Source organism: Ursus arctos, unplaced genomic scaffold (assembly GCF_023065955.2).
Source record: "Ursus arctos isolate Adak ecotype North America unplaced genomic scaffold, UrsArc2.0 scaffold_22, whole genome shotgun sequence".
Classification (NCBI taxonomy): domain Eukaryota; kingdom Metazoa; phylum Chordata; class Mammalia; order Carnivora; family Ursidae; genus Ursus; species Ursus arctos.
Genome location: NW_026622897.1, coordinates 41,251,761 through 41,264,587, shown reverse-complemented (window position 1 = coordinate 41,264,587; position 12,827 = coordinate 41,251,761). Strand labels below are relative to the sequence as shown.

The window sequence follows — 12,827 nt, the reverse complement described above, 5'->3', positions numbered from 1 at the left end:
TCACAGTATTTTACAGTAGTGTCTTTTTCAGAATGTTAATTCATTCTTAAATTTTGTTAGTTGCTCAGTAGCTTAAGGATCATCCTAAAGTGTTTTATCTGCAGTAAATAACAATTTTGAGTAACTGTCTCAAGTTCACTTCTAAACCCAAAGTATCAATCTACAGGATACATAACTGAGTCCTAAACCTTCCCACTCTGTCACAGTCATCCAATGGTTACTATGTATACAATGAGTTGAGATATTCAAAAATAGAGCACTAAGGCTAAAAAAGAAACTCATGTGTTATGTCATTGACTACTTCAAATATATAGGCTCCTGAGACTTCCAAAGGTACCTGTGTGAGCCAATAAAGACTCTGTGAGCAAATAAGCTTTGAAAATTCTAGAATGGGAAAAAGAAAATTATCGGTGTCAGGAAGCTTCTTTCTTGGCTGCTGCTGATTTGAAGAGCTATGAGGGTTTCACTGCTCACCCCAAAGGAGCCCTCAAGCCATTCCTACCCATCTTTCACTCTCACAAGGTCTATCTATACTGTGAATTTTACAGATAATGAAACTGAAGCTTGGTGAGGTTACTGAGCGGTACCATACTGTGGAGTATGCAAGTGGCAGAGCAAACCGAAACTCAGCCTTTAGACTTCCAGTCCAATGTTCTTGCCCATTAGACTGCTCCATATCTATTTGACAGAGTGAAAAATCAACTTTCCTTGCCCCTCGATTGCAGAACTCTGCATTTATGTAGGAGAAACGGGAAAGTGTGGAGAGATCCAATTTTTGCAAAATAAATATGAAAACTGTATAGAACAGAAAATGTTATATTTGACAGGGAAAGGATTTCAAGAAAAGTTAAACCTTAATTTTGGTTCAAATCTGTCAACCTGTTTTAGCTGTGTTAGAGAAAATGAATCCTTCTCATGGAATTACCCTTTAGATTTCTGGTAATTATTTCTTATCTACAAGAGAAATACAGAGCTGGTATTACTAGTCGTTCCATTGGTGAAATTATAACATTGCTGTAAAAATCTTTGGTAGCAGTACATTAGAAAAAGAAATAGGTAAAAAATAATTCTCCATTAAAAAAAAAGATTTCTCCGTCAATTGGTATGAATTCTTTCAATTTTCAGAGATGGATATAGATTTTATTCTCCATCATAAGTGAGAGAAAGTGAGTGTTTGAAAAATACTCTAGTTAGATTTTGGGTAATCCCCTCTCTTTCTCACTATCTTGCTCTCTTGCTCTCTTTCACTGAGCCTCTTGGTTTCTACATCTTTCTGCTCCTGAAACTTCTTTCTCATCACTGTATGGTATGTGTGACCTGTATTCTCTAATATCTCTTCCTTCTTTCTCCTTTCTCTCTGCCTTCCCTCATCTCTCTTCCTTAACTGGCCACAGTTCATAGTCGAAATATACTGAATTTTTAAAAAAATGAATTTCATATAGCATTCAAAAACAAAATAAAGCAGATAAAATGTTTTCTAACCAAAAAGAAAAAAAAAGCCCTTTTAAAGCACTAAATAGAAATAGAGGCAGGCAGGGTTCAGTTTAACAGAACTAAGGAAATTTCTAAGTGATTATAACTCTCTGAAAATTAGAGCAGCTTCCTTCCTCAGAAGAGGGTAAGGTCTTCTTTACCCAAGGGGCTGAAGCAAGGGGAATGGCAACATCATAAAGGGGAAGGGACTGTGCAGAAATTTAGATTTATATAGCTCCTAAAATCCTCTTAGTCTATAATTCTAATGCTTAGCTCTGTGTTTTTTTAAAACTTTGATTCTTAAATATGTGACAAATTGTCTGTTGGTCAAGAAAATTGACACTTTAAGCACATACAACAAAGCAATTATAATTATAATTATAATTATAATTATCTATGTCTTTGGGGGTAGATTATTGGAGATTAAAGAGAAACCACAAAGTGGCTTTGACCAAGTCCTTTAATAGTAACTAATAATGAAATCCTTTTCCAGGATACACATAGAACCATTTCACATGTAACATAAAGAAAATGGAAAAAAAAAAAAAGAAAGAAAACTAAGTTACATTTTCCTCATTTGAATTTAATGATTGTGCCTGGGAATTGCATACTGTCCTTGTTCTGTTACTAATTGACTGCATGACAGTGGGTGCAACTCTTCCTTTTTCTGAGACTCCATTTTCGCCCCAAGGAAAGTTAGGAAATTAAAACAAATCATCTCTGTCGTCCTTCCATGGGCAGAGCCACATATTAAGAACCCTTGCGCAAACCAGCTCAGTATCTTCTAATTTCTAGTGTTCTAGCCTTATTTTCTATTTGTCACATCTGTTTCTGTCCACCCATTCCTCTTTTCTTGCCTCTTGGATTAATCAAATTTTTAAAAGTATTCTGTTGACTTTTCAGCTATTCCTCTTGTTAAGGGATTAAATATGCATTCTTTACTTATTTTATTCTATTTAAAGTTAATATTGTGTTATTAATGTAAATTATAAGAAACTTGCCTTGTAGAATTCTAGACCCCCTTTCTTTATGCCGTGTTGACAAATAGTTTTCATCCCCACACTTATCAATCCCACAATATAATGTTAAAATTCTTGCTCTAAATAGTCAGTTGTACTTAGTCTGATATTCTGATGTTGACTCTCCATGTTTTCTCTGCCTAGTTATGGGCAGTCCCAGACAGTGCTGAGGTCTCTTAAACCTTAGTTTTCAATGGACTCTAAGAGGTCAAAAAACTTTTGCTCTAAAGGGACAGCCAATATTTTGAGGCTTTGTGAGATGGTCTCGATTGAAACTACTCAGTGCTGCCAGTGTAGTGTGAAAGAAGCCAGAGACAGGCTCTAAATAAGTGGGTGTGACTGTGTTCCAATAAAACCTGATTTATGAAAACAAACTTCAGACTCCATTTGGCCTGCAGACCGCAGTTTGCTGACCTGTGGTCCATACCATTGGTGGTAAATAGTCAAGGTCCATATATCTTATATGTAATTCTGAAATCCTTAGAGCTCTGAAAATTATATTTTTATAATTCACTTGGCAGCAAAACATGACCCAGTCTGAACTTATCTGGTGAGAGAACTTGACCCGCACTGGAATGAGGCTACGTATCTCCCATTTATCATACTTTGTGTGACTATTTGTATGTTTTACTATAGAGATATTAATATGTTGATTAAAGAGTGCAGCTCCACAGCATGCTGGTGGCATAAGAGGACTGTGTTACCCTTTCTAAATTGAAAAATTCTCAATTCTGTAACAAACCTTGCTCCGAGGGTTTCCTTAAAGAATTGTGGACTGATAGTTCTGATTCGATGTGAGGTTTAACAGCAGTGGTGAAAATGAACTCTCTAATGGTCTGTGAGTGTGTTTGCCAGAGCAAGTTACTATCTGTCCCTGTTTCCTCTGTTTAAGATCTTCCTCCTGTGCCTCTGTCATTTTAGGGGACTCCCTAGTCACCCCAGTCTCCTGTAGTTCATTGCCCAGTTTGGAATGTCTTTGACCCAGCAGAACCATAACTTTTACTCCACAGAAAAAAACAATAGAATGCCTACCAGTACATTTCTCAAAAAATAGTATCTTTTTAATTTTGATCCTGGTTGATTAATTAGCAGGCTGGTGTATAAGGTTAGGAGTGAAGTCCCGGAGACTGAATTAGAATCTTGGGTTGTCATGTATTAGACTGTACCTTTGGGGAAGTCACTTAATCTTTGTAAGCTTCAGTTTGTGAGCCTTCAGCTGGAAATGAGAATGATAACATTACCTCATAGGGTTAAAATGTAGAGGACTTAGCTAAGTGTTTGGCTCAGGCCGCATGTTCAATAAATATTAGTTTAGTTATTTTGTAAATAGAACTGGATTAATTGGAAAAATAAAAAGCTGCAAACCACCTTCCTGAATCTGGTTGATGTCTTCAGAGGCCAATTCAGATTATTTATTAATGGGTTACTGTAATACCTAACCTTTGAAATATGTGGAAAGTCTCTGAACAATTGTGAATTCTTGGAAATTATTTGCAAAATTTTATGTATATTGTCCTTTAGAGAATATCTATAAATTTTATCTAAGCCTTATAGATATTCACGTTCTAAACAAGATTAAGAACCAATGTCCTAAATGCACCCCATTACAGCATATTTGGAGGATTATGAATGAGACAGTGATGTTCTGTTTGATCCATTAAGGTTTCCCATTGGAATAGAGCTGAGACATTTCTTCACTATCTGGTTTTGTGGAACTGGCTTGGGTGCATGACATGAAAACTCTTTGAATATTTGGAGTGTAGTCATCAAAGTTTATGAGCAAGTCAGAAGCTGATGTCAGTGCTATAGGTATGCTCACAGGAATAATAAATCCGTGCACAGATATCAGGGACTAGGCCTTGACTTGAGCCTACAGACTGAGCTCATTGGTTGACCTGCCCTATGAAGCCTTAACAACAAATGTGAAATTTTCTGTGGCCTTGATGAAATGCTTGTATTCCCTATTCCCCATGGGTATACTTAACAGCCAAAAAGAAGAAAGCTATATATGAAAAGTCAGCTTATCTTGGCAAAGAGCCTGCTTGAAGCAATATTCTTCCAGTCTCTAGAAGAGAAAAAATATATAGCTTTCTTCTTGGCGGCATGGCTTGGAACTAGCTGTCACTTAGCAGTTCAGCTTATGACATGGTAACAGCTGCCTCAGGGACCAGCTCCAGCTCACCTCAGCAATATGGGAACAAGCTAGAACCAAGGTGGTTGGTACATGGGTGGGCACATGGGGTGTGAGTCATGGAGGGAGTCATGAAATCTTCTCTTGGCAGGATTTGCTGCAAACAGAGTGTAAAGACACCCTCTCTAAGCATGCATGTCAAGCATAAACTGTTGCTGGAAGAATACTTGGCGATTTTACAGTGGAAGACCATAGGACCCTGATTGTGCCGATGTAAGGCAGAGTGAAGAGCCAGCCCTACTACAGCTCATAATATCTTTTCAGTGACAATATCCCTCATGGATTAAAAGTCTTATGTGTAGAGTCACTTAAGAATTTAGAGTATGAGATCTATGTGAATTCTGGTAAGTTCTAGTTACCTTATGACTTCCCTGGAGGCTGATCTGTAATAATGAGTAAGTTCATATTTCTCAGGCTCCTCTATAAATAATGAAAGGTGGAATTTCAGAGTAAAAGGCAATTTAGTCCTCGAGAAAGGAGGAAGTCCTCCAGCTAAAGGATAATAAAATAAAATGACTTATAACTTACTATAGATACAGCGAACAATGTAACAGAACCTCAGCCCTATTTCTAAATTACCAGAAATGGAATTGTTCATGTTTCAGAATAGTTCTATGGCCCATGAAGAGATCACAGTACAGGAAATAACATGGAAAACATGTACAGAGAAACCACAGAGCTGGTTTTTGAGTTTCTACCATAACGTGAGGCTCCTGTCTCTAAGGATGGGTCTCTGAAATGGGATGATTCCAAGAGCCTGTTTTGGAAGTCAGCATCAATATGTGTACCTGGCCATGGAAAAGGGCCTCCCCTTCTCTATCTTTAATCCCTTTGTGATGTCAGAGCTGGGCAGTTATGACCAGAAAGCCTAGATAACCACAAAGGAGAAACGGGCACATCAGGATCAGCAGATGACTGTTCAGGTGCTATTGTCTAGAGGAGAATTATAACAGTACCTTCCTGGAGAGTCTCCATTCTCATCAAATAGGATCATATCTCCAGAAACCCCAGTAAAATTGGTTTTCATTAGGGAATCCAAAAGTTTCCGACCATCGATTGGCTTCATTGCATCACAAAGGCCCGCATAGCCTGGACAGAGGGACATCTGCATGTTGTGGAGTCCATAGGCCATGGAATAGATCGCATTGATCACAAATCCCATTTTGGAATCTTGAACGTGATGTGTTCTCAGAGTCAGAGAACCTGTTGAGAAACAAATTATGGATTAACTGTGAGATTTAATTCTATTGTAGCTCTCCATGGATTCTGAATAATCAGAGAATTCACAGGAACAATTTATCAGAGTTAGAACCAGAGTAAAAGAAAAGATACAGGCGCCAGCATAGTATGCCTACTAATTGTCTTCTATTTCCAGGTTTTTCTCCCCTGAAAACCTTGAAGAACAACCTGAATTCCCAAGAGTCATAAGGTTCACTTCCTCTATTACCAATCTCTGGAGATGGATGCAGAAGAGCACTGTATTTCTGTACCAGAAAATTTACCTTAAGGACAAATTAATCTCCTTAGTACTCAACTATGATAATCCCTCTTTGGTTTAGAAATCCACAACAAATGTCCAGTTTCCAAACTATTAAGTCTTAGCTAAGCAAACTAGATTTTCTACCATCTTGACTCAACTTACCTGTTTGGATTTATCATGCACCACTTTCAACCTCAAAGCATATGTCCTCCATAAACTAGCCTATTTGGAAATTCTAAAATATAATCTAACATTTACGTTCCATTAATTAATTAATTAACTTATTAATTTTTGGAGTCTGAGCATACAAAAAGCTGTGTGGTTGATGATCTAGGGACAAAACAAAGATGAAGTGGGTATGGATTCTGCACTAAGAAGAAACTTGCTCAATAATAGAGATAAATTATGTAACTATAGTGAAAGGTTGAAGGTGATAAATCTGTAACACATGTGGAGGTAAAATCTGTGGAGGCCCAAAGAGGGAGAGATCCCTTCCAATGGAGGGCTCTTGGGAAAGTTTCATTAAAGAACTAACATTTGGTCTGGCTTATTAATTCAATAAATATGGAATGAGCGCCTGTTGTTTCTGACTGCTCAGAATGTGCTGGGAATGAGGGACATAATGTTAACAAGATAAATCTGATTCTTGCCCTAGAGTCTAGAGGGCACATGGGAATCTAAGTGGGCCATTGTGGTGTAGTTTGATAAATGTGGAGGCAGGATTGAGTTAGGAGGGGAACCAGACCCAGAAGCTCACTGACGCTAACTATTATGAGTATCAGTGAAGGGTGGAGGGAAGAATGTTTGAAGGTACATAGATGAGATAGAGCATGCTGTGTTTTGCAAACTTTAAGAAGGGTGGCATGTCCAGAACATGACATGGGAGATGTGAGAATGGGGAGAACTAAAGGAGCAGAGGAAGGAAGGACTACTTAAACTACATTAAGATTTCTGCACTTTATCATCAGATCATTGGGATACTTTGCAGTGTTTAACTAGCAAGGGGCATGATCAGATTTCTATTTCAGGAAGACCCGTCTGGCTATAGTGTGGAGAAAGACTGAAAGGGCTCTGGGAGTGGAGCCAGAAAGACCCATGAAGAGGAGATACAATGATCTGCATGATAGCTGAAGGTGGCCTGGCCTGGGGGAGGCCATGGTTATGAGCAGTATGGTCTAGGAGGCAGAATCTACTACCAGGCCTGGTGAGCAAAGAATGGGGAGGATTGAGACATAAAGGAGAACATGGTAAGAAGGTGAAAGGAACAGCTGAGGCAAAGACACAGCTCATCATTTGGGGAAAGGTTTTCTGTAAGAGAGATAAAAAGGAATTTTCCAAAGTAGCATGGTTCTTCATGACTTTTCAAACTGTAGAGGCATATTATCCCCTTCTTCATTCCTGGCCCAAATGCTGATACTTTGTTTCCCTGAGCAGAGAAACAGGGAAAACAGCATGGCTCATCCTGATATAAGTTTAAGATTGGGAATCCCATTTCCATATAAGGACTAGACATTGGACCCAGGCTACTTCTTACAATTTTTAAAATTTCCTTTTCAGATGATCTTCATACTTCCACATTTCCCCTTCTTCCAATGGAAGAGGCTCCGTACTTGTAGGTCCTGAGTCAAATACCATAGGGTCACTTTTCACTCCTCTTTCCTTCATACCTTCTAAACTTTTATTTGATCTATCTTTAAAATATATCTAGAATTCAAGTACCTCACACCTATCTACTTCTACCATATTGGAGATGCATCATCTCCTATCTGAATTACAGTGACAGTCTTTTTTTTTAGTGCAATTTTAAGATTTATTATTTTATTTTATTTTTTAAATTTTTTTATTATATTAGTCACCGTACAGTACATCCCTGGTTTCTGATGTAAAGTTTGATGATTCATTAGTTGCGTATAACACCCAGTGCACCATGTAATAAGTGCCCTCCTTACTACCCATCACCAGCTTATCCCATTCCCCCATTCCCCCATCCCAATCCCCTCTGAAGCCCTCAGTTTGTTTCTCAGAGTCCATAGTCTCTCATGCTTCATTCCCCCTTCTGATTACCCCCCTTTCTTTATCCCTTTCTTCCCCTACAGATCTTCCTAGTTCTTATGTTCCACAGATGAGAGAAATCATATGATAATTGTCTTTCTCTGCTTGACTTATTTCACTTAGCATTATCTCCTCCAGTCCCGTCCATGTTGCAGCAAATGTTGAGAACTCGTTCTTTCTGATAGCTGAGTAATATTCCATTGTATATATGGACCACAACTTCGTAATCCAGTCATCTGTTGAAGGGCATCTCGGTTCCTTCCACGATATAGCTATTGTGGACAATGCTGCTATGAACATTGGGGTGCATATGGCCCTTCTCTTCATTAGGTCTATATCTTTGGGGTAAATACCTAGTAGTGCAATGGCTGGATCATAGGGTAGCTCAATTTTTAACTTTTTAAGGGACCTCCACACTGTTTTCCAGACTGGCTGTACCAACTTGCATTCCCACCAACAATGTAGGAGGGATCCCCTTTCTCTACATCCTCTCCAACATTTGTTGGTTCTTGCCTTGTCAATTTTTGCCATTCTAACTGGCATAAGGTGGTATCTTAGTGTGGTTTTGATTTGAATTTCCCTGATGGCTAATGATTTTGAACATTTTTTCATGTGTCTGTTAGCTATTTGTATGTCCTCATTGGAAAAGTGTCTGTTCATATCTTCTGCCCATTTTATGATTTGTTTATTTGTTTCATGTGTATTGAGTTTGAGAAGTTCTTTATAGATCTTGGATACCAGTCTTTTATCTGTAGCATCATTTGCAAATATCTTCTCCCATTCTGTGGGCTGCTTCTTAGTTTTTTTGACTGTTTCCTTGGCTGTGCAGAAGATTTTTATCTTGATGTAGTCCCACAAGTTCATTTTATCTTTTGTTTCTCTTGCCTTTGGAGATGTGTCATGAAAAAGTTGCTTTGGCCGATGTCGTAGAGTTTGCTGCCTATGTTCTCCTCTAGGATTTTGATGGATTCCTGTCTCACATCGAGGTCTCTCATCCATTTGGGGTTTATCTTTGTGTATGGTGTGAGAGAGTGGTCAAGTTTCATTCTTTTGCATATAGCTGTCCAATGTTCCCAGCACCACTTATTGAAGAGACTGTCTTTTTTCCACCGGATGTTTTTTCCTGCTTTATCAAAGATTAGTTGCCCAAAGAGCCGAGGGTCCATTTCTGGGTTCTCTATTCTGTTCCATTGGTCTATGTGTCTGTTTTTGTGCCAGTACCATGCTGTCTTTGTGATCACAGCTTTGTAGTACAGCTCGAAATCCGGCATTGTGATGCCCCCAGCTTCGTTTTTCCTTTTCAACAGTTCCTTGGCCATTCGGGGCCTTTTCTGGTTCCATACAAATTTAAGGACTATTTGTTCCAGTTCTTTGAAAAATGTCATTGGTATTTTGATCGGGATAGCATTGAAAGTGTAGATTGCCCTGGGTAGCATGGACATTTTAACTATGTTAATTCTTCTGATCCATGAGCATGGAATATTTTTCCATCTTTTTGTGTCTTCCTCAATGTCTTTCAAGAGTGATTTATAGTTTCTAGAATATAGATCCTTTACGTCTCTCGTTAAGTTAATTCTAAGGTAACGTATGGTTTTTGGTGCTATTGTAAATGGGATGGATTCCCTAATTTCTCTTTCTTCATTCTCATTATTCATGTATGGAAATGCAACTGATTTCTGAGCATTGATTTTGTAGCCCGCCACATTACTGAATTGCTCTATAAGTTCTAATAGTTTGGGAGTGGCTTCTTTTGGGTTTTCCATATAGAGTATCATGTCATCTGTGAAGAGAGACATTTTGACTTCTTCTTTGCTGATTTGGATACATTTTATTCCTTTTTGTTTTCTGATTGCTGTTGCAAGGACTTCTAGTACTATGTTGAATAATAGTGGCGAGAGTGGGCATCCTTGTTGTGTTCCTGATCTTAAGGGAAAGGCTTCCAGCTTTTCCCCATTGAGAATGATATTTGCTGTAGGCTTTTCATAGGTGGTTTTTATGAGATTGAGGAATGTACCCTCTATCCCTATACTCTGAAGGGTTTTAATTAGGAAAGGAATGCTGTATTTTGTCAAATGCTTTTTCTGCATCTATTGAGAGAATCATATGATTTCTGAATTTTTCTTTCTGGATAAAATCTAAGACACTGATCGATTTGCGAGTGTTGAACCACCCTTGCATCCCAGGGATGAATCCCACCTGGTCATGATGGATAATCCTTTTAATGTACTGTTGGATTCTATTAGCCAGGATCTTGTTGAGGATTTTGGCGTCCATGTTCATTAGGGAAAATGGTCTGTAATTCTCCTTTTTGATGGGGTCTTTGCCTGGTTTGGGGATCAAGGTAATATTGGCCTCATAGAATGAGTTTGGTAGCTTTCCTTCTGTTTCTACTTTTTGAAATAGCTTTAGGAGAGTAGGTATTATTTCTTCTTTGAATGTTTGGTAGAATTCCCCAGGAAAACCATCCGGGCCTGGAGTTTTGTTTTTTGGAAGGTTGTTTATCACTGACCCAATCTCTTCATAATTAATTGGCCTGTTTAAAAAATCAATTTCTTTCCGTTTCAGTCTTGGTAGTTTATAGGTTTCCAGGAAGTCCTCCATCTCTTCCAGATTGCTTAATTTATTGGCATAAAGCTGTTGATAAAAGTTTCTAGAAATCCTTCCAATTTCATTGGTGTTGGTTGTGACCTCTCCTTTTTCATTCAAAATTTTATTAATTTGGGTCCTTTCTCTATTCTTTTGGATAAGTCTTGCCAGTGGGAGTGAGCCTTGAATGGCTATGTATTTCCCCCTTAGGACCAGCTTTGCAGTGTCCCACAGGTTTTGGACCGATGTGTTTTCATTCTCACTGGTCTCCATAAATTGTTTAAACTGATTTTTAATTTCCTGGTTTACCCAATCATTCTTGAGCAGGATGGTTCTTATTCTCCAAGTGTTTGAGTTTCTTCCAAATTTTTCCTTGTGGTTGAGTTCCAATTTCAAAGTGTTGTGGTCTGAGAATATGCAGGGAATAATTTCAGTCTTTTGGTATCAGTCGAGACCTGTTTTGTGTCCCAGAACATGGTCTATCCTTGAGAATGTTCCGTGGGCATTAGAATAGAATGAGTATTCTTTAGTTCTGGGGTGTAGTGTTCTACATATATCTATGAGGTCCAACTCGTCGAGTATGGCATTCAAAGCCCTTGTTTCTTTGTCTACTTTTTGCATGGGTGTTCTTTTTCTGATAGTGGAGTGTTGAGGTCCCCTACTATTAACGTATTTTTAGCTATATGTCTTTTTATTGTGGTTAAGAGTTGGCTTGTGTATCTTGCTGCTCCCCTGTTGGGGGCATATATATTTATAATTGTCATATCTACTTGTTGGATACATCCTTTAAGAATAATATAGTGCCCTTCTGTGTCTCTCACTATAGTCTTTAGTTTAAAATCCAATCTGTCTGATATGAGAATTGCTACCCCAGCTTTCTTTTGAGGTCCATTGGCATGAAAGATGGTATTCCATCCCTTTACTTTCAGTCTGAATGTATCTTTAGGTCACAAACAAACAAACAAACAAACAAAATGAGTCTCTTGTAGACAGCAAATGGATGGGTCATGTCTTTTTATCCTATCTGAAACCCTGTGTATTATGGGAGCATTAAGGCCATTTACATTGAGACTGAATATTGAGAGATATGATTTTAATGATGCCATGTTGCCAGTACAGTCTTTGTTTCTATCGATTGTGGCCTTCTGTTCTGTATCACTCTTGGGGCCTTTTTACCTTTGTAGAACCCCCCTTAATATTTCCTGTAGGGCTGTTTTTGTGGTTACGAAATTGGTCGATGACTGGCGATTCTGGAAGATCTTTATTTCTCCATCAATTCTGAATGAGAACCTTGCTGGATAAAGGATCCTTGGCTGCATGTTTTTATCTGAAAGAGCTTTAAAAAGCCCCCCCCCCAACCTTTTCTCTCATTCCAGGTCTGTGTAGACAGGTCTGACATAATTTTGATACTTTTGCCATGGCACGTGAGAAATTTCTTTGCCTTGGCCACTTTCAATACTGTATCCTTGGATCTAGTATTTGAGAATTGCACTATGACGTAACATGGCATAGGTTTGTCGTGGTTGAGCTTAGGAGGGGTCCTCTCTGCCTCTTGGACACGGATGTTTGTTTCCCTTGCTAGGTTAGGGAAGTTTTCAGCTACAATTCATTCAAATATCTCTTCTAGACCTCTGTTTTTCTCCACCCCCTCGGGGATGCCGATGATTCTGACATTGGAACGTTTCATTGAGTTAGTAATCTCCCATAACCTACATTCATGAGCGTGGATTTTTTTAAGTCCAGATTCTATTTTAGTTTTCTCCTCTACTAACCCATCCTCCAATTCGCTGATACATTCTTCTGCCTCATTCACCCTGGCCGTCAGAGCCTCTAGTTTTGACTGCATTTGATTCATACAATTTTTAATTTCTGCCAGATTCACTCTCATTTCAGCCCTTAGAGATTCTATATTCTCATTAACATTTTCGTTAATACTTTTTTCAAGTCTACACATCATCTTGACCATTATTACTCTGAACTCCATTTCTGACAATTTGTTTATATCCATATCCATTAGTTCTGTGGC

General features: G+C 38.5%; 1 protein-coding gene across 3 annotated transcripts in view; it reads right to left on the bottom strand.

Annotated features, from left to right (window-relative positions):
• Positions 1–12,827, bottom strand: part of GRM5 (glutamate metabotropic receptor 5) — a 502,219-nt gene that overhangs the window by 95,058 nt on the left and 394,334 nt on the right. For all 3 annotated transcript variants that reach the window (XM_048217498.1, XM_048217499.1, XM_048217500.1), the window contains exon 4: positions 5,640–5,886. In XM_048217498.1, the coding sequence (XP_048073455.1) occupies positions 5,640–5,886 (247 nt within the window). The remainder of the gene's footprint in view (positions 1–5,639; positions 5,887–12,827) is intronic.